The sequence below is a fragment of the Camarhynchus parvulus genome, chromosome 1 (assembly GCF_901933205.1).
Source record: "Camarhynchus parvulus chromosome 1, STF_HiC, whole genome shotgun sequence".
Taxonomy (NCBI): domain Eukaryota; kingdom Metazoa; phylum Chordata; class Aves; order Passeriformes; family Thraupidae; genus Camarhynchus; species Camarhynchus parvulus.
This window is the reverse complement of record NC_044571.1, coordinates 109,742,720-109,770,456: the sequence shown is the minus strand read 5'-3', so window position 1 is coordinate 109,770,456 and position 27,737 is coordinate 109,742,720. Positions and strand designations below refer to the sequence as shown.

At 44.0% G+C, this 27,737-nt stretch overlaps 1 protein-coding gene across 1 annotated transcript; it reads left to right on the top strand.

Moving 5' to 3' along the window:
- VGLL3 (vestigial like family member 3) lies at positions 1-27,698 on the top strand. Its single transcript, XM_030956292.1, is given in 5 exon segments — positions 1-150; positions 9,138-9,393; positions 14,991-15,388; positions 15,390-15,513; positions 22,073-27,698. Coding segments are annotated over 5 exon segments (903 nt in total). The 5' UTR covers positions 1-69; the 3' UTR covers positions 22,117-27,698.
- Positions 27,699-27,737: the final 39 nt, after the last annotated feature.

The window sequence follows — 27,737 nt, the reverse complement described above, 5'->3', positions numbered from 1 at the left end:
GCAGCAGCAGCAGAAGAAGGAGGAAGAAGAGGAAGGGGGAGACGGCGGTGGCGCGGGGCGGCCGCGGCCATGAGCTGCTCGGACGTGGCCATGCAGCAGCCCGGCGCGGCGGCGTGCGGGGCGCCCCGCTATCTGGCCGCGCCCGCGCAGGTGAGCGGCGGAGAGGGCAGGGCTGCGCGGTGCGGGGGGCTGGGAGGTGCGGGGGTTTTTTTGGGGAGGCCCTCCCTCAGCGGGTGCATGGCGCATCGCTGGCTGCCCTGGGCGGAGACCTCCGCTCCGGCCAGCCCGCGATGCGCTCCGCAGCCCCCGGCCTGATTTGGAGATGCGGGGAGCTGCTGAGGGTGCCCCGGAGCAGCGGAGCCTGGTAAGACCTTTCCTAACCAGGAAAAAACATTCCCCCCCAAATTCTTGCATCTGGCGGGTGGATGTTGGCTCGCTCAGCTGGCGTGGGGCAGGAGGGAAAAGTTATTTCCTTACTCCTCTCCCCCTTCTGTCCGCTTTCCTTGCTGGGTCTCTCTTCTCGCCGCGTTTGCGGGCGCGGAGCGGCGCCTTAGCCCGGCGCGGTGCGGTCCGCGGGCGCGCACACCGGCGGAACCCGCGCTGCTCCCCGCGGACGGGGCGCGCCGCACCGCATCGCCGCTCATCCCCTGGAAGATCGTCTGCGGCGAGTTTCCACCAGCTGAATTTGGTGATCAGATGTTGTATTTTTCTTCTTTTTTTTTTTTTTTTTTTTTTTTAAGTGAATCAGGAAATTCTTATCGGGCTGACAGCATTTTTAGACTATGCAGTGCGTGGGTGAAGTGGGACTAATATTGACTTGGCCCTAATGTAGTCATCTGAGAATACATTTTTTGGTTGTTGCTGCATTCCATAAGGTTTTATCATTATTATCCATGAAGATTGTTTTCTCCGTACATGGGAAGTGACCCCTAGTATCAACTTGCCTGGGAGACACGAGTATGGGCTAAAACATTAAAATTCCAATCGTCTGTTGCTGGTTTTTTTTTTCCTTTTTTTGTTGGGAGACAGAGCCCGTTTGCAAAAGTGATACCCCAGTGAACTTGTCCAGGTTGCTCATGTTCACTCTAAACGCAAGCTCTGGAAAACTTGTGAGTTCTGCCTCTTGCAGAGTGCCTTTGCTATTATTTCTTCTCTAATCTTGGTCAGAGCTTGCAAATCGTCCATCTATGCAGTAATTTTACTTAAGAAGTTTGTGTTTGGGTATCTGGAGGTCCAGTTCATAGCCTGTGTGCTTTGGAGGGAAAATGAATAGATAAAAACTAATAGCCTCATTCTCTGACTGAGAGACCTAGAAGTAGAAAACGGCAATTGAAGCTCTGCTGAACTTCCTGACATTTAACTCTGGAAGTGTTGTCTGTATTTCTCTCTCAGATCTGTAGAACACTTAGTATGGGGAAGTCTATTAAATGACCGTGTCATGTTCAAGTGGTAGTGCTTTTTGTTTTTAAGCAGAGGTATGAAATTTCTTCCTCCAAAGGCAGGGCCATGTATTAAATGTTCTAGGGACACTCTAAGGATCACTGAAGTTTCTTGAAATTTTATTTTAAACAAACTGAGTTCTTGGGGGTTATGTTGTTTAAGTAGAGGTAGATAAGCAAGGCAAGAAACGTAGATAGCTCTGATAAGCCAGTACAGGTCCTGAGCTGGCCATATATCACATTTCCACCTAAAAGCTTTCTGAACATGGCTATCCTACGTGTTATTGACAATTTAATTTCATGAATCCTGGTTGCACTGGTTTTCCTGACATACTTGGAGCTGAAGGGTCTTCACAAGCTACTCAGATGCCGGACTGAAAAGCCAAGCTGTTGTTGCTGAAGAAAGTGTTGCACCCTCTACTTCTAACAGCTGCTAACTTTAGAGAGTGGTTTGTGTATTTTCTCTGAATCCAATGCTTTGTAAATTAAAAAAAAAAGTAAACATAGATTGAGCTCCTCAAGCATCAAGATTTATTGTTTGGGAAATGAGTGACATTTTGCAAGTCTCTGTTCCTTCAGAATTGTCCTTGCAGAGATGCTTAATCAACTGGTAGAGAACGTAACAAAAAAAGATGAAGAATCTGTTGCCAGGTTTTTGGTTCTTACACATGTGTTCAACATGTAAAACGCTCCTGCACTCTTTGTGAGGATGATGACCGTTGTAAAGAATGTTCCTCTTTGCTGGAATTAAAACCGTGGTTTAAAAATAACAGTGAGGGAAGATGAATTAGTGGGATACCTTAAAAATAAGTCTCTGCATTGGAGATGATAAAACGGAGCTCACCCTTAAAATATCCAAGGACTCCACCAAGGCATTTTTCAGTGGTATTGAACTACTCTGGTGTCTTTCAGTTTGTTTTCTGAGAGAGAAGGCTCTTCCATGCTCTGCTGCTGTTGGCTTTCCTTTTCTTATGGCAATGAGATGCAGGTGTGTCACTCTAACTAAAGCCTGTGCATCTCTACTAAAGGTATTTGTAGTAAAGCCATCTCAAATGTGTAATTGGTTTTGCCTTGGACATCAGTTTTGTGAGCTTTAAAGAGCAAAGCAGCTCTTCAGCTGTGGAGCTCAAGTGTCTGGGCTCTGGGATCTCTCTGGAGAGCCAAACCCATCGTGTTTCTTTGGGTCAGAGGAAGTGCCTGCAGCAAGACAAAGTGGGTTCAAATGCTTGTCTCCTTTTTTATTTTTTATTTCTAATGGAAAGTCTCAGACTGCTTTTAAATGGTGGACTAGCGTGCACCTGGGTTGTGCAGAAATATTGTAGCTTTAGGGGGTGGTCCATCGTGCCTTTTTAAAGTTTCCCCACACGAAAGTTATTCCCGCATTTCTGCGTCTGTATTTTTTCTGCCCTTAAAATCAGCACGGAATTGATTTTTGCCTTGTGCAGAAAGGCAGAATTTCTGGAAATGTAGCTTTCACCCATCCTTAGCCAGGAAAGGACTTACTGGCAAATTAATTTAGATGGGATTTTTTTTTTCTTTTTTAAAGCTCTTAGTGGGCTGAAGCCTGAATTCCTCTTGAATGTTAATGGGAGCAGAGGCTTAGCACCTTAGATCTTTGAGATTGCTCAAGTCCAGGGTGCTTGCTGGAGGGAAGCAAGCGAAACACGGATATACACATGCTCATATGGTGCCAGAATGAACTGATGAAGATGGGGTGTGGCCCTGATTTTACAGATAGATCGGGATTTCCGTACTCCTTTGCCAAAAGACGGAGCGAGCGTGTGCTGGTGTTAGGATACGAACGTGTTTCTGTCTCTGGTGGGGAGCTGTGCAGGCGTCAGGGTAAAACCCTGCAGAGTGGCACAATTAAAATGCTCTTTGCTGTCCACTTTGCTGAGGGGCTGTGCAGCTGGAATAGTGAGCTTTGGCTTTCCTATGGGTTGGGTGAGGAATGGGTGTAACGGGATTCGGAGAGCCTTCGGGAACACGTAATTGGAGCAGAATCCCATTGTGTTCCCGGTACACAGGGATGGCTTGTCCTGTCACAACAGGCTGGGCACAGCAAGCTGCAGGGTTGAGGCTCAGGTAGGACTCACCCAGGCTCACTAACACACCACCCTTGGAAGGGGAAGTTACAGTAAATGGTAGTTTTGGAATTTCTCCGTGGTATGTAGAGGCAAGCCAACATCTAAGCCAAAGCTGTCCTTGCTAAATCAAGTCTTGCATAAGGAGTTGTGATATGCTCAAGTCAGACTTTCTGCTGGCAGTGCTGTAGACAGACTTTGTCCAGATAAGGCCTTGTCTTCATTAGCAATTTAGGTCACTAACTGGGCTCTTCCTTCCAAACTGACAGAGTTGCAGACAAGGTTGGGTCACATTTGATGCTGTGTCAGCGGGCTGTGGCTAAACCCCAGTTCACATACTGTAACTTGTTTTTTCAGTGAAATTCTTTGTCCCATGTGTCCCCAGGTTTGAGGATGGGCTTGTTACACTGCTTATGCTGTGTGGCAGTCTGCAGTGTCTAATGGCAGGTAACAGCAGAGCATGGCTTCACATCCAATTTTTGCAGTTCAGATTCTTTCTCAGGGCTATTCCTTTGCTATTTGCTCTACTAACTTCTCTGGAAGCTGTATAACCTCATAATTCATCTACTCTCACATTCACAGGGTGTCTAACCTGGGTTAGGTCCTGCCCTGTGTGTGAGGTTTTGTTGGTTGGTTTTGTTTGCTTCAATCCCATGAGACATCACTGATTAAAAAAGTTCGGCTTACTTTACTCTGCATTCTGACTGGGACCAAATTCTATTTGATCTTCCTCTAGCTACATAAAATTAGACCTTTAAACTTTTAGGATACATCTCTGTTTACATATACAGCAAAAGGTGTATAAATTCATTCTTTTTTCACCACCTCCCTCCATCAGCAGAGCACAGCGAGACCTCCAGGCTCTACCTCTACAAATCCAGTGGCTCAGCTGAAGAGAAGCTCTCACCTTGCTCATTTGTGTGGGTGGAAGTTATTGTTTCATGTTTCTAGGGCATTGCTATAAGCACATCTTTCAGGCCCAGCATTCAGTGCCCTGATTGCTTGGAATTGTCTCCTTCCTTGAATACTTTCTGTGTTATCAATGGGAGCCTGCTTGGCAGACAGCTCCACAAATGGAGGGCTGTCTGAGGATTTGCCTCGAGTTTGTTGCTGGAATTCCTTCTCAGAAGCTTATGTCAAATGACAGCCTTTTTCTCAGGGTAGGGTCATATAGTGTTTCCTCAGCGTAGTTATTCTTTATTTTTGGTTCCTGTTCTTTTTCTCATAATGGAAAATCTGTAACAGGTGGCCACAGGCACACCAGACTTTCATGCTTGGGAGCATAAAGGACCATATGCTGCATGGTGGCATGTATGGAGATAATAAATTGTAGGAAAAGGCAACCAGTTTATGTGAAAAGTAAGAGCTGGCCTGAATTTTTGATTCAAACTTGGCTGAAGTAAAACATTCTCTGCTCTCAAAGTATGGTTGTTTTTATTTTGTTGTTGTTGTTGTTTTGCTGGCTACTAACTGGTTTCTGCTGGAAGTGAATTTTTTTGGATTTGCGAAGAGGAATGTTCTGACATTTTTACCAGACACTCTGGGTGAGACCCGGGACCCTTGAAGTCACTTGGACTTTTGCCACAGGCTTTAATGTGGCCAACATTTTGCTGCATGAGAACAGTTTTGCTTGGTTCTGGGTAGGGTATGTCAGAAAATAACAGGAATCTTCAAGGCAAGGATTTTGTGTGAGATTTTTGGACTAGATGCTTTCTTGTTTTCTAATTTTTTCTTGTTTTCTTGCTCAGGAAGACAGGATAATGATTGTTTAGAATAAACTTCCTTTTTAATATTCCCATATCAGCAGTGATATGGTGTTGGCCTTCAGTTTCCTTTTGTTGTACGATTTGAATTAAAGGTTTAAATTTTCTTTAGAATTGCCTGTTTGTTGAATATATGAAATAAAAATCATATAATATTGGTTGAAGCCTGGGCTGTACAGCTCAATTTACCAAGAGATTGTGCTGTTTCAGCCATGTACTAGGGTCTGTTATCTAAGGGATATAGACACTGAATTTCCCTGTTTTCCACTTAAATTCTGTATTCTGAATTTAAATTCAGTATTCAGTGTCTTGGCCAGGAGAAGATTTTGGGTGTTTGTTTTGTTTTTCAGAGGCTGAATCAGTCTCTGAAATCTTAATATCAGTCTCTAGTGTAAGGAAGGGAGAGGTGTATTTCATAAATATGTTAAAGTACTGAACATTGACAAGAGGATAACACTGTGTTTGGTCAGAAATACTTTGTAAAGATCTTACATATGGAATTGGCTGCTAAAATATATGCTAGAACTGTTCAAATGAAAAAGGACAAGTTAAACTGGGCTAGCTGAGGTTAGTGACCATAAACCTACCCTGGTGTTTGTGGGTTTTTTGTTTTTGTTCCCTCACACCCCATGATTGTGGGACAAATTCGTTTCGCAGCTGATGGTCTTGCATAGTTTTCCACTCACACAACTGCAGTCAAAAATACTGTGAGAAGGTTACTGTTAAGGTCAGAACAAAAATTAGGGAATTCATGTGCAAACAGGGTATTTTAGGTGAGTTGGGGGGAAAAAGCCCTCACATTGTCAAAGGATGTATACAGTGGAAAGAATGTATATACATTGCATACAAGGAAAATTTGTTGAATAACTTTCTCTCACTGTAGTGTCTTACTTAAAGAGTTTTGCAATTACAGGCTGATAATTTCTTCCTGAAATGCAAATTAATTAGATCTGTGTCTGATCACGGGCTTGCTGTTTTGAAAAATCTTTTAATTTGGAACTCTTATCCTTTGCTGCAAACCACAACTTTGCACTGTACATAATCCACACACAAGGCCTTGTTCTTACCCATTTGTCCTGCTATTTTTTTCTTGTTGCATTAGAAATTTTTTTTTTTACGTTGAGAAAAAAAGGTCAGATTTGGTGGTTTTGAAAGGAGCAAGCGCTCAGAGCATCTTGTAATGACTGTCCATGGACTGGAGGGGAGGGAAGAGAGTTGAAATGGAAAACGAATTAGATTCTTAAGCTGTGGAAGGGGGAACATTCCTGCGCAGAGAAGCCACTCTGGAGATAAGTTTTAATTTCCTGAGCTACAGTCCCTGTATAGGAACATTGGAAGACTTCCTTCCTGATCACCAAGTCAAGCCAGGGGCTGTGTTAGCGGTGTGTGTCTGTCTGTAATTGCGTGCTTGTGTCTGCATCTGCATAACTGCAGCATCAGTGCCAGCACCTGTAGGGATGGGAGTCAGCTCTGCTGCCTCTGTTCAGGGTCTGGCATGTTGAGATTTCTCTAGAAGATCTCTTTCATACTTTGTCTCTACCTAGAAAAAAAGCCCAAGAGAAACCAAAAATAAGAAAAGCACCCTCCCCAGCCACTTGTCCTGCATTTTTAAGAGGATCTGGGTTGTGGTGCAGCTTCAGGAATGGCCAAGTCACCAAAGTGGATGCATTGCAGGTTTCCAGTGTGTGTGTCTCCTGTATGTGCAGTGTTGCTTGAATTGTTTCTTTCTTACTGAGGTCTCAGGGGTCTGTGATTACTCAGACAAAACCATGAAGCTCACTTTGAGTGATATCCTAGTAAGCATTTGGGCAACAAATATTAGGAGAACTTTCCCGAGATTCGTTTGTTTACAGAAGGCACGAAGCACTTCCAAAAAAAGTGTAGCTTACCCCAAATTCTGCATTTGCAAAAATATGTTTACGACCTCAGACCATTTCATTGTACCAGTTCTAGTTTTACTAAAAACTGCTTTATTTTACTGTTTCCGTATTTTTGTTTATTTTATTTACTTTTATAAGTGAATCCCAGTGGTTCTCCCAAAAGTCTTAAGTAGTACTGTACTAAACTGAGCCACAGTATGACTTGCTTTGTGAAGCACAGGTTTACTGGAAATCCAGGCCATTGCCTGGATATCCCCAGCTGAAATAAAATTGCCTGTGTCCCTCACTGCAGTTTGTGCAACAGCATCTGAATTAATGGTATCCCTGAGCTGCTTCACATTTATCAGTTAACCCACTGGAATGTCAGATACGTTGCTTAACTTGCCGTGAGCTTTAAGTATAATAGGTTTTAATTCCACTTGTCAATAGCTCTTTCTTACAGTTATTTTTTAAAGTAACCGTTCATAATTAAGACTTTGCCCCCGAGCATTTATTTTGTACTGCAGTGAGAGAATTTGTGTCAGATTATGTGATTTTAGAAAGCACTGAATTTAAATGTAGTGATGGTACACAAGGTCAGAAAATGACTTTCGATTATTTCTAAATTGTACAAGCATATTTATTGTAAAAATGAAACTTTATAGACTGTGTAGTTCTTTAACTTTTTCTATACAACTATTTCAGAAAAAGGGTAAAAAAGCCATAAACTTAAAGAGATTCTGATGGCGCTAGAGTGTTGCCAAGCAAGCCATTAAAGATAAGTCAAACTGTAATTCTGTAGGAATGCTATGAAATACTTCTGCATATGGACTGTAGTTGTTTTTGGGTTCCTGAAAGTGCTTGTGTGTAAAGTCAGCTGTGGAAATGGCTGGCTAGCTAAAAGCTATGATTCCTGCAGCTTGACTGTTGTGGGGAGAGGTTTTTTCCCTGTGAAAACAGTTGTAAAGTGGAACATCTGAAAAATATGTTCCATGCAAAATGGATCTTCACACACATTTATTTTGACATTTAGGTTTGATTTGAGAGAGAGAGAGAGAATATTCTGAAGTAGCCATTCACAGATGGCCTGTGAGGGTTTTATTTTTTATATGCTTCTCTGTGTTTTTGGTTTGGGGTGGATTTTTCTGCATGTGTTTGCGGACTTGTCAATCCCCCTCTTCCCCCAGATCACATGGTTAATTTTTTATGACTTGAATTTTTTTCCCCTTTTCCCAAAAGCTGGTGTTAAAAAAAAAAGAGAAAAAAGGAAAAGAAACCCCTTCCACCAAACCTCAAAACAACAACAAACCACCCCAAACCAACCAAAAAACCAAGCTCTCAAACCCCTGACCAGCCCCCAATCACCACCCCAAGCTATAACTTCCTGTGATAAAAATTCTGTCGTCAGTGAGTGAAAATTTATGCATTTTGTGGATTTTGACAATACAGTAGAAAAATTTTCAGGAAGCAGGGAACTCTCCCACCTTTACAGCTTCAGCAGTAAGTGTGGGGAATCCAGAGGGCCCTGTGCTTTCAGCTTGGAGGAGTGTGCCCAGAGAAACCTGGGGCTTGCCCAGCTGGATATGTGAAATGAACATGCTGTGTATCTGGCCACTCTTCCACAGGGCTGGGCTTGACCTCTGTAGCCTTTATTGATGGAATATCCTCCCCAGGTGGGAATCAGGAGGGAATTGTTAGAGCCTGTCTGCTTTCTTTTGAAAGTATTGAGTGAAAGCTGGTGCTGATAAATTGTGGTTGTGAAACATGCCTGAGAAGCAGGTCCATCTGTGTGAGAGAGGAATAGACTCTTAAGTGGGTGCTGGTATTCTCTTCTTTGTGAAATGCCAGTGTGAAGTATTCAGGTAGTCCAAATTTAATTACAAAATGAATATTCTGTGTATTCAGTTATTTTTTGTTAAGAAAACTATATGTTGAGCTTCTGCTGAATGCCATCGCTGATACATCTCTTGTTTGTTTTGTTTCTAATCCCAGAAGAAGTTAGCTGTGTACAACAAGATGCAGGAGTCTCTGGAAGTGAGCCTTCCCAGCAAGCAAGAGGAGGATGAGAAAGACCAGCCTGCCGAGATGGAGTACCTGAACTCTCGCTGTGTCCTGTTCACTTACTTCCAGGGAGACATTGGTTCCGTGGTGGATGAACACTTCTCGAGAGCTTTGAGCCAAGCCAGTAGCTTCAATTCAGAGACTGCCCTTTCCAAGAGCAAGGCAGGGCTGAATCCTCTGTGGAGAGGTAAGAGGGGCAGGAACCTGGTCTCTGTGGCGCGGCTTACTCGGGCTGCATTGCAGTAACACACTTGCATTGCAGCTGAAATTCTGCTTCTCTGTGGAAGTGGAAAATCCCCCTCAAATCTCCAAGAGCTGAGGAGCTTCTTGGGTTGAGTGATCTGAGGTGTTAAAGGGGGAGAGAGCAGCCAAAGGCGTGAAAGGAGCAGGCATCTCCAGCTCCTGCCATATCCTGTCTCTGCCAGGGGCTGGGAAGGGAGAGGACTTCACTAACGTCGGCTGCGAGGTTGGAGGCTTTTTTTTTTTTAGCTCCAAGTGTGAAACTTGGCCTGTGAGGCCAACTTGGCCTGTGAAGCCAAGAGCAAAACTGTTTGGGGTGCTGGCCTTGGATGTGAAGGAAACCTATGCAGCCTTCTCAAGTGGCTTTGCCAGGTGATCAGGATTTGTCCGCGGCCGCTTTCCAGGTGGGGAGGAGCCAGCACGGGATGGAATGGGCTGGGGGGGCAAATCCTGGCTCCTGTGGCTGCAGCCACGTGGTAGTTTTCCTTTGCAGCTTGCTTGTGGGAGAGGTACAGATGATGTTATGGCTTGCTGGGTGTAAAATGGCCATGACATTACTGTGCCTCCAAGCAGGGAGCAGAAATGTGGTAGGTTCTGTGAGGCATTTACTGGCTGTCCTAACACAGTGAGTAACAACGCTGTCCTCTTGTTATGCGCATAAATGCTTGAATACTTTATATGTATTGGTGTGACAACGAGCAGATCTTGCCAGAGACACTACAGACAAGACTTCCACATTGGAAAAGCGTGGCAATAAGTTGCTGTTTCCATTTTGTTGGATGTGGCAGTCTGGGTGTTTTTTAAGAACCCTACAGCTGCATTGTTTCTGATCACATCCTTACGTGGACTGGCAGAGGGGTGCAGACTAAGCAAATGAGTAATGGTGAGCAATGGCCTTACATTGGGTTGATGAGAGAGGATCTGAGCTGGAGCAGTGGTATTCCTAATCAGTGATGTGGAGGTGAGACTGCACTGATGATAGCCACAGATACTAAAGAGAGATGGGATATTTGGAAACAACTGTGAAGAGAAAAATAGCACAGAAGAACTTGCTTTCCAGAAGGATGATGACAAATCCGAGGAAGTTTAAGCAAAGGTCAGCACAAGTGGCTGGGGAGCTGGAGGAATTTATGGCTTGAGCTGGGACCATTAACGCTAATGGGAAATTTTCCGTGGACTCGACTGAGAGCAGGATTGAACCTATGCTTACTAAAAAGGAGACTGGAGCGTTTATAAATGGCCCAGACAGGCTATAAATGTTTTAGCAGCAGGATCAAGGCAGTCCCCAGAGACCCCATGCCCACAGCAAGCCCTCTTCAGCGAGCCTGGGGATGTTCCGTGGGTGAGGTTGCGTGTCTTCCCCTTGGCCTCAGACATACCCTGTTGTTTTTCCCTGTCCCCCCTCTGTGGTTTCACAGCCATCCCCAGAGGGCTCTGAGTGGCCTGGTGCGAGGGTTCTCCAGCCATGCTGCCCCCTGACCCCGTGTGCCCCATGCCCTCAGTGGGGAATGGAGGTCAGCATGTCCCGAACATCTTCTGGGAATAGAGTAAGGAGATACACCCTGCACCATCCCTGCACCTGCTTCAGGGGCATGGAAATCCCTGGGGAGGCTGCTGGGAGCTGGCAGCATTTGCTGCTCCAGAGAAGAGAAGCTGACAGGAGCTTTTATCAGGCCCAGATGGGTTTCTGAAATATTCCTGCTTGAAAGCAAGTTGGAAGGACCAACACTGTCAGCTTGGTCTTCTGGTTTATGCACAATATCAAAGATGCTCAGTTACAGCACATGAATGTGAGCTTGTGTCCCATTACCTAAAGAAGTTAAATTATCATTAGCTTGAGGTTCTTCCACAAATAACCTTCATGGGTAGTCAGAATTGCTGTCAATTTCTTACTCAGAGATAAACTAGAAAGTATTTTATTTTGCAATAGCTGTTTTGGGAGATGCAGGTTTCAGCGGAAAGTGTGTGAGCATGAACTGGCTTCCTAGCTCACTGCCTTTTCTCTTTTATCTGTAAGAAAGGAGGGATTAGCAATGTTTTTGACTTTTGTTTCATCTTTTTTTGTTTTCTTATTTATTTTGAAGGTGTTCTGATAAAAATGCAAACTCTGATTTTATCATTAAGGTTTGCAGGGGTTTTTTTGCTTGTTTTGAGGAGGGATTTTGCTTACGTATAAAAACAGAACCTGTTGTTCTGAAAAGAGCAATTTTTTATCATTTGCATGTTGATCAGGTTGGGCTAAAAATTATTTTGAAAACTGATTTTTTATAAAATACAGTTCTATATGACAGGCTTGAGTAATGTGAATATTGAATTTTAGGTGTAGCTGCCTGAAGTCTTTTGCTGGTGCCAATGATACCTTGACACTAATGTTACTTTAATGGTATTTTTATCAACATGTTTTTCCTTGTTGAAAGTGTTGGGTTGTTTTTCTATCTTTTCTTTCCTCTTGCCTTAAGTGAGAGCTGATGTTGTGCTACAGAAAGCTCCATATGTTGTCTCCTTTCCAGTGTGTGCACTTCTGGTGTGTTTTCAGTGTGTGCTGTGAACATTTGGGTTGACCACCATGAACATTTGCATCAGCCACAGCTTCGTGGTCCCTGGGATGTTGCCTTGTCCCTGCCTCCCTGTATTTAGGGTAGGAAATTGTGGTGACTGTAGTATCTTTCTTGGCAGTTTTTGTTAAATGCCTCCTGAAAGGCCATGGAAGCACAGAGATTTTTGAATTTTTTTTTTTTCTTTTTCAAGAGCAGTGTGGACCTGGCTGTTTCTCCATGTTCCACAGAGGCCAGGTATCCCTGGGCACTCGGAGTGGGTGAAATTTTCCTGCATGTTTGTGTGACATGGGCTGAGCCTTTGTGTCCAGTGGCAGGAGTGACCTTTCCCAGTGAGAATGGCCACACTCAGTGGTGCCAGTGGGGGCTGGCCCCTGGCAGTGATGGCAGGATCAGGCAGCAGTGATGGCTTTGTGAAACCTGCACAGGTTTGAAAAGTGAAGGTGACCAAACGTGTTTGCTGTGGCCTGGACCTCCTGCATGACTGGTAAAGCCAAGCTGTTATGCAATTTGGGACGAATTCACGTTGGCAGATTCAGTGGTTTAAAGTGCTCTCTCCTGTTACTAAAGCTGTCCTGCAGATACTTTGTGGTTTTCTGTGCTTTTTTGAAGTGCAGGGCTTTGGATTTAGGGCTTTTCCATGCAGATAACAGCCAGATAGTTTTCAAAAACTCGATTACAGAGGTTAATTTTCCAGAGTACTGGCAGAGCATTGTCAGGCTATGCTCTTCTGTTAAGTAGTGTGGAAAACAACAGAATAGACATGAAGTTTGCTTTTTTTTTTGTATCAGCCCTGCTGCCAACAGCACAAGCCATACATACTCTCCATCTCAGTGTAATCCCTTTTTACAAGGGGTGGTTTACAAACAAGGAACAATACCAATTTTGGAGCAGTGCTGAGGCTTCTGTAATATGCTTGAAGCTCTCTGTAGTCTTCAAGCATGAATTGCAATAAAAATACATTGCTAAAAGCAGCCCAGCCTTTTGAAGAAACCCATGGAGTGTAGCTTGCCAGATAAGTTTGCAGCCTCTGAAGCATTTTGGCACAAAGCATCCACAACGTTTGTCCATGGTATGTTTGCAAAGTTTGTTTCCAATATCGGAAGTTAATCAGACTCAAAAAAACTGCCTAAATCAAAGCCAACTGATGTGTGGAAAAATTTCTCTGATTTTAACGGATTTTAAAACAGAGACACGAGTGTCCTAGTGATGCAGTCAGAAAACACTTTCAAGTTTTTTACTTCCAAAATATTTTTGTATAAGCAAAGTTCAGAGGCAGGAGTGTTTGAAGAATCTGCTCATTCTCAATGGTGTCTTCACCCAAGTCTCATTCCAGCTGCTTATTAAACAAAGCAAAACAAAAGGTGATTTAAAAAAACCCACTTTTACAAAAGTTATGAGGAACAGAGGATTCCTCGCCTCATCAAATGCTAAACTTCCCTGGCTTTATTTCTCCATAGGCTATTTTTATGACTGTTCTTTCATCAGAGGTGAAGTTCTGTATTTTTATGTTTCCATCTTTGACCAAAAAAAAAGTCCTGTTGGAGCTGAGAAATATTGCACGAAGCAGTACTTTCTAGCCTGAGCTGGCAAGAGGATTGTGAGAATGGAGCAGCCAAGACTTTGCTACACATCAAAAACACTAACTGCTCCTTCAAAAGAGGAATTTTTAGAATGTGATTTCATAATGTAGAGGTATTGGAATCCATTTAAATATAAGCTGAGCCTTAGCTGTAAGAAGCAGCAAGTTCTGACAAAAACCTTTTTGAGCTACATAGATAGTTCTGCTTGTATGATCCTACTGGGTAGAGGGCATCATGATCTATTCTATGAAGGAATAACATAAGTTGTGTTAGATATGACCTTTATCCCATCAAAGCATGCAATTAGTTTGAGAAAATCAGGTGTTCTTTTAGCCAAGTGTTTTCTGTTCTGTAGTGTGAGCTGGTTCTCTTTCCTCTGAAGCATTTGCAGCCACAACAGCTGCCTTTGCAAATGATGTGCTCTAGTCTGGGCAGGAGTTAGCATCTGCTCGCAATTTCTGTACCAAGATCCTGAGAGGGCTCTGACTCTACAGCCTGAAGAAGAAAAATCTTCTTTGGGAAGGGGGGATCATATGTATGTGAAAACCTGATGGGAGGGAATGAAGATGGGGGAGCCAGGCTCTCTTCAGCAATGCTTGCTGACAGAACAGGAGGCAATAGGCCGAGATTAGAAAACAGGAAATTCCATCTGAATACAAGAAAACTTTTTGTTTTGTTGGATTTTTTAGGCTGGTTGTTGCTTTTGGGGATTTTTTTTTGAAAGGCTGCAGAGTCTGGAGCTCACTCAAAATCTGACTGGACATGGTCCTGAACAGCTGCTCCAGGTGACCCCAGTTGAACAGGGGAATTGGACTAGACAATCTTTGTCACTATAGGACACAGAACAACATGAGCGCACACACTGCTGCTCTCAAGGTGAAAAAAGGGAGGTTCATTTTCTGACTCCAACATTTATAGATTTCCAAAAGTGACAGTGGATTGGAGGGTGTAAGTGCCACCTCTCCAATGACACTGGACAAACTAACAGTCCATCAAATTTCCCTTCCTCCATAAAAGAATGCAAAACAATAAGTTATTTACATGAAGTATGTGAGAAAGTTCGTTACAAGAATGTAAACATCAGAAGGCTTAGAAAATCTTAAAAAATCAGAGCGACAAACCTTCCTACCTCAAATGGCCAGTGATTCTGTATTTACTTAGAAAATCTTAAAAAATCAGAGTGACAAACCTTCCTACCTCAAATGGCCAGTGATTCTGTATTTACTTAGAAAATCTTAAAAAATCAGAGCGACAAACCTTCCTACCTCAAATGTCCAGTGATTCTGTATTTACTGAGGAAGCTTGAGTTCAGCCAAACTTCAGAGAGCAGCAAATCGTTGTAAGGTTTTTATTCTGGGATGCATTGTTCAGCTTCAGTCACACTTCCCTTCTTTCCTCCCCACCAGAGAGCTCCACGATTTCAAGCCAAAGGAGCGGATTCCCCACCTCCTTCTGGACCAGCTCTTACCAGCCTCCTCCTCCCCCCTGCTTGAGCGGCGTGCACCCTGATTTCCCCGTGACTGCACCAGGCACCTTCCCAGCAGCAGCAGACCCCGGCAGCTGGCCGGGACACGGCCTGCCCCAGACTGCCCCGGCTCCTGCCCCGGCCGCCCCCGAGGCCTGGCCCTACCCCTTAGCGTCTCAGGTGAGCCCCTCGTACGCACACATGCACGACGTGTACGTGCACCGCCACCACCCTCACCATGCCCACGTGCACCACCACCACCACCACCACCCTCACCACCATGCCCAGCACCGGGAGCCGCGCTACGGCTCGCTGCTGGTGCCCTCGGTGAGCGCCGCCCGCCAGGATCCCCGCGGCCCAGGCCGACGGGGCCAAGGCCGAGCCCGCCGCCGGCGCTACCTCAGCCTGGGCCGGAGCCTTCCACGGAACCGTGGACATCGTGCCCAGCTTTGGGTTTGATACAGGTAAGATGGCTTGGTTTTTGTAATTTTTTAAATATTTTTTTTGTAATTTTTTTGTTGTTGTTGTCGTCGTCTGTGACTTGTTTGAGCAGACATGAACTCCCTGCAGCTGAAGCAAGGCTGGCTCTCAACAAGGAGACATCTTCATTGAATAAAGAGCCTCTCAATATGTTTTTATAGGCATGCTCTAGCTGAGGGATATCCCATTTTTCCAATCTGCAGAAGCAGGTACAAGTGCATGTGAAATGGAGCAGAAAGCACTAAACAAAAACGTGTCCAAATGATTCCCACAAATGTGGGAATCCCTCCTATAATTGCTGTCGGGGCAGCTCTTCCTGCCTTCTGCTGGAAGACCTTGGTCCCATTCAAGCTAGAGATGAGTTGTGGCACGATCTGCATTTTTTGTTTGTTCCTTTTTATTTAAATATTGTCAGAAAATGTTAATTATACTTCCATGAGGAAGTTCTCAGCTTGTTCAGCTAGTTCATATGTGCCTTCTGCTGAGAGACCTTTATCTGCCTTGGTCCCATGCAAGCTGGACGAATTGTGGCACAATGCGCAGGTTGTTTTGCTTCCTTTTTATTTAAATATTGTCGGAAAATGTTAATTATGCTTCCACAAGGAAGTTCTCAGCTTGTTCAGCTAGTTCATATGTGCATCCACTAATATTTAGCTCCAATGAACTAATAACCTGAGGACTGCATCTTGAGATGGAGCAGCTCAGCATTTCCTTCCTGTGTAGTATCCAGTTGTCACATGGAGAACAGAGGTGCTGATTGAGCTTACCATCAATCTAAACATCTTTCTATAGGGTGTAGGCAGAGGTGTGTGAATTAAATTCATTTTACTGCAGGGTCTGTAGTCTGAAGTGCAGAGCATGAACTCCATCTGTGTTTGTGAGCTTTGAGTGGCAGTCTCTTGCCTCAGCATCTGAAGCTGTCTGGCAGCCCCTCAGGGTTTGAAGTTTCTGGCCATCAAGTGACTGACAGTTCCCAGTGCATCCATCCTGGAGCTCATGGGCCCCACTGAGGGCTCCTTTTTTTGGTTAGATATTTATCTCACCAGCAGCAATCCTTGCAGATCAGTATTTCTTAAAGACATTATGTTATCTGATTAAGGAAACACTAGGTTTGTATCTTTGTTCCCTTTTCCTTAAAGTATCTATTTGTCTCAATTTTTGATAGCTCTGTCTGACTGGTTCAGTGTCTGAGAACCATTTCTTTGCCTTGATTAGTGGGCAGGGGAGTAAATAATGGATGGAGTAAAAAAGGCTGTTTCTTAAAGATTAAATACTATGAACCTAATTCAAATCTATCTCTTCCCTTTAAAGCAACTGGGAACCAGTAATCTCTAAATACTATGCCACTTTCTGTCTTGATGTCAATAAAACTAAAAAAAAGCTTATCAGGATTCTTAACAATTTATATATAAATAACATTTCTAGCTAAACCAGCAAAACAGCAATAATTATATTTTGTGCTTTTGGGTTCAGAATGATAAACTAACCAGACTGGGATCTTGAGATTTTTCCTTTGTGACAAACCCCATAAGGGGGGAGTGAGGTGTTTTCTCTGAAGCATGAGCAGAGTGCCGCTGTCACTGGTGTAAGGGACAAGCCCTCCTGGACCCAGCCCCACCTGCAGAGCCCTGGTATTTGGCTTAACCTTTTGGGGATGGAACAGAGAACTCTGTAAGGAATTGTTAGTCAGGAGAAGCCTCTGCCTGGCTTAGGTACAAGTCCAGCCTAGGCTGTGAGCTGTTTTTCTCTTTAAGGAGCAAGTACCTCTAAAAGGACTGGGTCCTAGCACTTCCTTAGGGAACAAACACAGCTTTGGCTTGGTGCTGCCTGCTCCTTATGAAAATCCCTGTGGAAGGGTACATTTGGGTGCTAATTTAGTCAGGATCCTGATTTGGCAGTGCCTTGCATGTCATTTGGTTCCTCAGCGTGGGAGACAGTGGGAAGGATCTGAACTGTTCACTTCTGACCCATGCCTGATTGTGTGGGTTTTAGTCTGAGTTCCTGTGGGGAAAAAGAAAGAGGGGAAACGTGTGACTGGTTGGAAGAAACAGAGAATCTCAGCAGACCAGTGTCTCACTAGTTTGAGACTGTTCAAAAGGGTCACACACTGAAACACAACAGCAAAACCCTGTTAGGCAGCCCCAGTTTTGAAAACAAGGGTGCAGCATTGGAACACAGCAGGTAGTGGAAACCTGTGATTACAATTACAATTATTTGCTCTCTTGCCCTGCACACTCATCTTTCCCATGCTTTTCACCCTTTGCTTTGGAAAGGGCTGGAAGGCTGAGCTTCCTTTTCAGCCTTGCCTGCAGCTTGTGCAGTTGAGACAAGAGCTTTGGTTACAGGCACTCGAGGCATGGAGAGAAGATGGAGCTTAATTGCCTCAGGGTTTTGTGTGCACATCCAGCAGAGTCATCCCAGGGAAAGTGTGGGGAGGGGAGGGGGTTGCTCGAGTAGCACGTGGAGTCACATCCAGCACTTGCTTCATGTGCACTTCAGGGAGAGCAGATTATACTGGATAAATCTCCACATCACACAGCATTTCATTACATTTAACTCCAATGTCAGAGAGCTATCTCAAGAGAGAGGCTACAAACTCAAGAGCCTGGAAGAGTGAACTGGCTTTTAGTGACATAAAGTGCTTTCTCCAGAGTAGGGTAAGGACATAGTGGAAACAATATGTCAGTTCTGAAAGTGTTTGCTCATATATCCCTGGAGAAAATAACCTGTGGAGCTGTCAATATATCAGATTCATGAGCTTCAGGTGATTTATGTTAAAAATGTTCATTTGGTCTATACCTGGACATTGCCTTTTGGAGTCCTTTTACAAACTGATTCTCCCTCTTCTTACCATGGGCCACATTTCTTGTGCTACTGTCACATGGATTGTAGGAACATCTGCAAAATTCCTCACGCTGAGTTATGTGGAATGATGGTGTTGGGATCAGGGCAGGCTGGCTGTAATCTTACCCTCTTGCAGCTACATTGTTGCATCTCTGCCGTGCCAAGCCAGATGATCCATCTCAAGAATGGATGATGCCGAATCACTCCAGAGGTTAAGAGGAGGTTCCCACTGCATGCACGGTGTAGTTTGGGAATTTATGGCTCAGAACACATTGTGTGGGACATCAGCACAGGGCTGACAAACTATTGATCTGTCTGGCACGTCTGTTTGAACTTACATGGTCCTGTTTTAGGGGATGAAGGAGGATTTAGCTACCTGATTGCCATTAAATGTGGCTTAATCCTCACGTTGTAGGCTGCAAGTTAACCCTTTTGGAAGCTTCTGTGTCAGTCCAAGTGCAATTAAAGAAAGTGCTGGTCTGCATCAAGAGCTGTTAAAACCTGCTAGGTTTGTGTCTGCTGGTGTGTAGTGTCTTTCCAAAGTGCACAAGCTGCAATGCTCAATAAAAGAGTACATTTCATGTCAAGCATTGATGTAAACACCTTGGAATAAGCAGAGACTGTTTGGATTTAGGCCTGAGCTCCTTGCCCTGCTGGTGTCAAGCAAAGCAAGGTTGGGCTGTCACCAGCTCTGCCTGTGGCTCAGGGCTGCAGCTGTAATCCAGTGTCACCACTGAAGTTTCCTGCTTGTGCTTGAGCCACATCCAGCACTTCACATCAGGGACTGGGGAAGGGAATTCCTGTCTCAGTGCTGCTGGTGATTGTGGCCATCAGTGCTTTCCTGGGGAGCAGGGAGGGATGTGTCCTGCACCCCAGACCCTTCAGGTGAGCAGTGGGGTTTGGCTGTGCTGCAGGCAGCCCACGGGGAGGAGAGAAGAGCATCTTGCCTTGCCACTGCAGAGCCTAGGAGGATATCCTGTCCTGCTGTGGGACAGATGTGCTGGAGGAGGCTTCCTGCAGCCCCAGCACACGAAAAAGCAAAGCAGGACTTTGGCATGAGTGATGGCTGTAAATCTATTAAAACTGAGGTGTGTGCTCTTCATCCTCTAAAGTTACACACATTGCAGTGAATAACTTCAAATTTAGGTGAATTAATCAGCATCCTTTAGTCCTGGTTTACTGTGGAAAATCCCCTTTTGGAAATGCCTGTCAGTGTGATACAGTGGAGTTGGAGGGGCCAATGCAATCCTTCTGTACATTTGTCTGTGTTCACACACATCCCACAAGTTTGTCACAACTCATTAGATTTGCCTAGATGTTCCCACAGAGCCTGCATAATGTTTGTGTGGCAGTTAGCTCTAATGTAGGTGGCCCAGGGAAGGGGGATTTGCTGGAGTGGCAGTGCTGGGTCATGCAGTGCAAGTGAGGATTTCCTTGCTGAAAGGAAAGCACTGCAGGTGGGAGCTCTGGGTGAGTAGCCAGCCTTGGATTCTGTGTTAGGACTGCAGATGGCCTTGCCTTGAAGGAGATGGGAATATAATGAGGAGAAGGCATGGAAAGTGTTCCACATTCAGTTCTGTAAATAGGACAAGTTTGGATTTTTGGATTGTTTTCTCTTGCTCTTTAGAGTGTAGCTATACCTTAAACCTCCTTGTTACAGCTATTTGTGCCTTGCAAAGACACCTGCCTAGGGAGGTGCCTGTTCAGCTAGTTACTCCCTTTCTACCAATTGCTGCTGTCAGATGGAAGATCTCTTAAACGTGTGTGTGTCATTTTTTTTAAGCTGCTAGGAGCCATATAGCCTGTTTCACTTCTTACAGGCTTCCATGGCCTCTGGTGTCCTTTAGTGGTCCACTGGTGAACTTAAATGACTTCTTTATGCTCTGAAAGTTTTCTGCTGACTTTTTTTTTTCTTTTTTTTTTTGCCGGGGGGTGGTGGTTCATCTTTGTTTAAAAAATTGTAAACAGCAAGAGCAAGGGAAAAATAGTCCCAAATTGTCATCACTAGCTTTGAGGCAGCTTTGAAAGGAACAGCAGTTCATTATGGCTGTCTATGATGCTGCCAGGGAAACAAATAGCTCTTAAGCAACAAGGAGACATCTTCATTGAATAAAGAGCCTCTGAACATGTTTTTATAGGCATGCTCTAGCTGAGGGATATCCCAGTTTTTCCAGTCTGCAGAAACAGGTACAAGTGCACGTGAAATGGAGCAGAAAGCTCTAAACAAGGTTTGGTGCAGCACACCTGTGGGCTCTGCTTTCCCTTTTTCTTCACTGCTGGGCACACAAGTGTTTGTACCCTGATTGGGGATCCTCACAAGGATAGAGCCATATGCTCTCATCTTTTATGAGTGAGTGCTAATTGCTTTGCAGCTCAGCTCTGAAATGTTGATCATCATTAAATATTTAATTGCTTATAATCTTAAAGCAAGGGGAGTAGTTGTCAGATCTGAACCCTCCATGCCTGCCTGTAAGTTTTCTGAAAACTTATGGGTCTTCCTTCATATTCACTGTGTGACTGGATTTGGAAATGAGATCCATGCCTAGCACATGGTTAAACATCACACGAACACAGAGCTCTGGTGGTTACAGCATCACAGAGGTCTGGAGTTGCACCTATTTACATTAGTGGTGAAATTAACCCAAAACTCTTAGCAAGTCAGGTGCCTGGGTACATTGCATAGCAGGAATGATGACTTGTAGTGAGAAATGTGCCTTTATTTCATGGAATGTCATTTACTTGCCTCAAAACATCAAAGGACAGGTTTTAAATCGTTGAGACTTGGAGTGCCTTTTTACCTCTGAAAATCTGTGCCTGCATCTCTGTCCTTTACTTTCCCTATAAATGAGCAAGAATGTATCTTCTTTGAGACATTTAATCTGCACCTGCCCTTCTATTGTCTGCATTTGAGGTTTATGCCCTTTTAGGTGTGAACAGAGGGATTGGATCCCTCTGGAGCAGAGAAATCCCAGATTATAACTCAAGTTCCAAGTCTATAATGCTAGAGCCGCAGCATAGCACCACATTTATTAGATAGTCCTCACTTTTTTACAAAGGAAAATGTTAGAGGAACTCATAACAAATGCAAGCTGAAAACCATTAATTTTTCCCATGTGGAAGCACTAGCCATTCTTGGCTGGAAATCTTGCACTCTGTAGGTGAAATTATTTGGGATTTTTTTGCCTGCTGCAGGAACATTTTCCCCTCTCTCCTCTGCGAGGTGAAATGTCACAGAAACTGTGAAATCCTGAAGTGTCCCAGGCATTTCCTAGAGGAGATGGTGTCTGTGGCTGGGCCCTGCCTGGAAATATTGCTCTACTGCCTACTGGATAATTGATGCAGACCTTTATGGGGGGTTTTTTCGCTCCATGCCATGTTCCACATAAGCTCAAGCCAAAGAATCGCATGCAGGAATTTTATCACCATTTCTGAAATGCTTGAGCCAGAATCAAACTTCAATATGGTTTAATTTTACCCCTCGTAAACTAAAAGGTTTGGAGCAGTAACACTGTTGCTAACAAGTCCTTTAAACTGTTAAATTGTCATTTGGTGTGGGTTTTTTTTATTTTTAAAATATTTTTTAAAATTCAAAACTTGTTTTTCTTTAGTTGCTTGGGGAGGGGGAAGAAGAAACCATCTGATTTATTAATTTAATATTTATTGATACTAATTATTTTCCTTTTCTTTTCTGAAATGTAGGTCTACAGCATCAGGACAAGAGCAAGGAAACTGCTTGGTTCTGAGGTGCAGAGAAATTAAGACCAGCTAAAGCTGGAGTCAGCAGAGCTGGGTGGGTGATACAGCAGTGGTTGACTCCTTCTATGTGGAGCAAAGGACACACATGAAGATGAAGAGCCAACTATTCTGGTTTTGCTATTGAGCCTTTTATTTGTAAGGCCGTTTATGGGTCCCACAGTGTTGGAAGAAAAACCAGAAACCTAACTTTTCTTTCTTTCCTCATCTGAGCCTGCTGCAGCTGGGCAACCTAACTCCTTTCTGCTCCTTTAACAGTGTTTCGTTTTGTTCAGCTTGATATTTTTATGAACAGTCTCAATAGTCAGGAAAAAAGACTCTCCCTTGACTACAGTGCGCCTTCTTTCAGGAATACAGTATTTTGTAGCTCTTTGTGCATCTATTTTTGTAGAAATACAGAAAGTTTGGGTAAGGATCGATGGGCTATTTTAGGATGACATATTTTTTTAAAAAAAATTGTAAAATTGTTAAGTTCTGTTTAAAGAACTTGCTCTCAGAGAAGCACTGGCAAAAATGTATAAAATGCTATTTTTAGATGTCTGTGATGTGTTTGTGCATTTTGGGTTTTTTTTGTTTGTTACCTCAAATGTCTATCTTTCTCTTCTTTTTAAAGAGCTAAACTCCTTTGTTTCCACATTACTGAATTCTGATGTTTTTGTCCTTTTGTTCTAGCTTAAGCAAGTATAATTCACACCTGAAGTTTCAGCCAAATATTTTTTTCCTCGTGTTAGATTGTAGTAAGTGTTTTTGTTTTTCTTGCTTCTAAAGGTGACTTTGTGCTGTGCTGTGAGAAGCTTGCAAACACCTTTAGCATAGAGCAAAGCCTGAGGTTACAGCAACTGCATTTCCCACCCATCCATTCTTTCAAAATGGACCAAATACTCTTAAATCAGACACGAATATGGGCCTCATCTATGATCCACTGAAGCTGTTGAGCACAGTTCTCTGTGGGTTATGGTGCTCATAAATATCAGTAAAATCTTACAGACAGGACATTCAGCTAAGCCATTTCAAGGTGGTCACTTACAACATCAATATTCAGGGAAAATGATCAAAAAGAAAAATAATCCAGGTTTATAAAAATGTGTGGCTTGTGGAAACAAAAGGTTTTCACAACAAGGAGAACACAAGGAGAGCTCCTGTTGCCTTCAGGCTGAGTTTGCCTGGGCTGGGCTGTGCCGTGGGGTTTGTGGGACCTCAACTGCAGCGCTGCATTTCATAACCAGGCAGGCCTGCATGCACTGGGGCCACGTGGAGCCACAGCCCCTCTGCTTGGGACATCCCCCTGGCCTGGGCCTTGGCTCTGACTTGGCAATAAAGGCTTTGGTTGGAGCCAAGGTGGGCACCATCAATCCTGAGTGAGGGCTGCGAGGCCGCCGTGGGCAGGAGCTGGGTCGGTCTCTGTGCGCAGCCCTTGGGGACTCCAGCGTGGGCTTTGGTGGGACTGAGGGGAGCCCAGGGTCAGCACCCGGGTTGCTGGGTCCTGGCTGTGGCTTGGAGATGTTCCCCTTCTGCTCTGTGCACCAGGGTCCCTCTGTAGTATTTCCTAAGGCTCTTACAAAGCATTGTATTTCTGTCACCGCTGCTCTCAGACATCCCTGTTTGAGAGACACGGCAGCCAACTGGAAAAACCAAGACACAAACACATGGCTGAGATAAGAAAGAGTTTAATTTTAAGGCACTGAGTGTTGTAAATGTAGTTTTGTCAGGTGGAAACCACATGGATCTGTGTGTGAAAGGGGAGGGGGGTGTTGGGAAGCGCCTGCCACTCCGAGGTTCCCTGCACTGCTGCTTCCCTCCAGGCTGTTTGAACTTGATCCTATGAGGTGTTGAGCATTCTCCCTTGTCAAGGGAGAGGGCTTGACATGCTGGCACTGGAGGCATTAGGATTATATCACAATTTGGCAAGACCCTTAAGTCTCTACCTTGCTGATTTGAAGTTTGAGACAGTGTATAAATGCTGAATGGACTATGCTTAAATATTGCTTCAGAGTAATAAGGTTGTAGTCTCTCTGTTGGGATGATGAATTAAATGTGGTGGGGTTTTTTCCCTCATCTTTGTAGTCCATCAGTATTTCTTTCTCTCAATAAATTTCGCTCTCATGACAGTTCTCTATATTATTGCTGCTCTGGTGGAGCTAGCTCCTCAATTTGTCAATAAATTCATAATGCAGTGGGAAAACTGTATGGGAGGGAATGGAGTACCAGCTGCCACCGTTCACTTTCTTATCAGGACAGTACAGTTCAGGAAGTATCTCAAGAAAAAGAGCTCTGACTTAGGAATGTTGACTGTATGAGAAATACTGGGAGGAAAAAAAATCTTAAGCTTTTTTTTTTTTTTTTCCTTTTCTTTTTTTTCCCCTTGGACTTGGCAAAAGTGGAAATTAAAGAAGACAGTGTGTCCTCTTTGAACTTCAGGGATGGAGAGTTTGGGTGGCAGAGGAAGCAAAAGAAAAGGTAGCATTTCTTTTTGAGGTGTGTTTGACTTCCTGAAATAGTTCAAAGCCTAACCAGAGCAGTCTGCTCTCTGCCTTCCCCTTCACAAGCTCATACTATGAGGGCTTGGTTCCCTATAGATGGCAAAGCAAAACAGGACAGGAACAAAACAGGCCCACAGTTTGCACTGGAATTTCATTGTGGATTGTATCTCTGAGTTGTTGGTTAGTGGGGATGAAGAAGTGGGGAAGCTGTTTCCTCTTCCCCTCCAGGACTACTGTTCTGCACAGAGTTTCTGCTGCTGAACCTGGGACTGAGCCGGTGGAACTTCCGCAAACTCTGGGTGACAAGTGCCAATAAAAACCTGCTGTTGTCTGCAGCCATTCGTGCACCAGTCTGTCAACTTAAAAAGTGAAAGAAATTCTTCTTTTCCCTCAGTCACTAAGTGTCCCCTGTGCTAACAAGTGAGAAAGGAAAAACCTAAGTGCGTAGCAGTAGCCCTGCTTTACAATTCGAGGGATGGAAAAGGAAAAAAAAACCAAACCCACCCTTCCCTGTGACAAACTTTTGAGTTAAATTCAGCAGATTTCCTTCTCTGCCTCTCTCCCATACACGCACACTCACACACACGCACAGAAGTGCTTATGAGAAGCAGATGCTGCCATGGTTTTGCTCTTGGAAGAGGAGAGGAGCGCTCGCCTGCAGTGGTGGGGAATCGATGGCAGCCAGAAGGTGCAGAAAGGTTGAGCCTGCTTGTGTTTCTGCAGATAGGAAAAAAAAAAAGGCCCTTGAAATCAGGTCACAGATAAGTTGTGTGTCTTAATGCATTACCAAAGGAGTTGTTTCGTTCTTTTTATGTGTGGTGTGTTCTGATGCTGTCCCAAGAAAGTGGATGATTCATTTTGAGAGGGCTTATAAAACATGTTGTACTCTGTCACTGTTTCTGGGAGAACATAGGGAAGTTATTGTTTTATTTCAAGAAACTCAAAATACTGACCTCCCTAAAGTTGTCCAGGGTTTTATTTTATTCCTGTTAATGTTGAGAAATCTGACATCAACTTTTATGTCTTCATTTGAAGACTGGAAGGGTTCAAGTTGTCCACCAGTTTGTCAGAGGCAAATGCCAGTTTTTTCCAGTGGCCCATTTCCATCCCAACATGAAGATGGAATAGTGCAGCCACTGACTGCCCAGGAGATTGGATTTCTGGAATTGCTGGAGAGCTGAATAAGCTGCACTTGACAGTAGTAAAATGGACTCTGTTCTGATTCCTTCCCTCACCAGCCACACAAGTTCAGGTTGTCCTCAGTGAACGACAGCTTTGTCTCAATCATCCACACCTGCATCGAAACACTTTGGAGAACAGATCTCTCATCACAGTATATAGAGAGGGATGGGAATGTCACATTTCCTCCAACCTGCCCTGAGGACTGCCTTGCCTCACCCAGCCTTTCTGCTTCCAGGCTGTTACATGTCTTGCTGTGCTTCTCCCAGAATTCTTCATGTGTATGGATATATTTTTCTACAAATATATTTATACACATTCACATGTAGCTATACCTGTTCCCTTTGTTCCACTCTTGTGCCTCAAATGCATGTCCTTTGGAAATGAAGTGAATGACTTCATCAAATCTCATCTGAGATGGAAAATGTAGGCATTTTATTGCATTCTCTGTTAACTCAGGAGTGAATTTTTTCCCTACTTGTTAAAAAACCCGAACACAACAAAAACACATTAAAAAAGCCCTTTCAAATCACCTGGTTTGTATCTATAAAGATGATCACGAAATCAGCAGTTATGTAGAGAGGTGCAATATATTGTGTTTCAGCAGACAAGCCTATGTCTGAATATGATTATCTTAATTAATTTCAGGTACAAGCTTTTGCTCCGTATCAATGGACCAGCAACATATATATTTCCTTATAAACAATTTAGAAATACATATATTTTCAAGTGGAATCCTTGGTTTTATTATGTCAGCCTCTGAGCTTCTAAAGGGTATTTGGATGATAAATATTGTTTGTGTGTGGGTTTATAAAAAAAGTTGATGCATGTTTGGAACTAAAATCTCATGTAAAGTGGGAAAGTATTTAAAAATAAATACTGCTTTCACATATTAGCCCTATGGGCACAATCTGAGAATTGTGGTGCAGGAAGATTCCCCTTTAAAAGTGAGGTTCTCTTGCCTGAGCAAGTTCAAAATCCAGGAGAGGTGGGAGTGGTCTTGGAAAGGTTGAGCTGGTGGAGCTGAGAGCAGAGAAGATCCTCTCCAGAACTGTATGTACATGGTTGGGCAGCCACTGCTCAATACACTAAATTTAGGCTGTGTTAGCGGGTTTATACTTAAGGGGTGAAATGGTTGCCAAGGGGAACTGTAGATGTCCCTGGAAACCTGTGTTTTAGCCCCTTTAGCCATGTTTTAGCTGCCCTTGGTCTGCTCAGTGCCTGTGACCCTCTCCCAGTTCTTGCTCTGCAGTCTCCATGCCACCCTGGTGGGACATCGGAAATCTGGACTGGAGTTCCCTGGGAAATGCACCTTTTTTTCTTTTTTCTTTTTTTTTTCCAGCTCCAAACAAAGAAAATTTAGGGATGGGGGTTATTAAAACACCCGAATTATTTCATGCACCTGCTCAAAGGCTCAAGCCTCCAATATAAATCAGCTGTGCACTGTGGCTGTTTGCCTACAGAAGCCTGAGAGCTGTTTCCTCCTCTCGGTGTCCTGGGAAACCTCCAGTGGCATTGGCGTGGTTGGGACCAGCCTGAATTGCAGTCCTGTGGTGGCCAGGGCTGGTCCAACCTTGATTCTGGTAAGCTGGGGCTCAGGAATTTGGTACCTATAGACAAGCAGTGTTTATAGGAGTTTGAGGTTTACAGTAGTGAGTGAAGTATCTGCAGAACTGTGCTGCACTTTCCCTGCTGGCTCTTTGGAGCTGTTGTTTAAAACCATCAGTCAAATCAGGGTCCCCTCTCTTCCCCCCCACCTGTTTTCCCACCTTGCTTCCCTCAAAACTCCATTGGAATTTTTGCCCCTCTCATCAAAACTGATGGGGGGTTTGTGGGGGGGGCTTTGTATGAAGAAAAATGTCACTGTTTATTACTGAATAAATAATTTAATGTGAATTTTATTGTTGTATTTGTTATGTAGCATTTTCAGTTTTATCTGTATTTCTCAACAG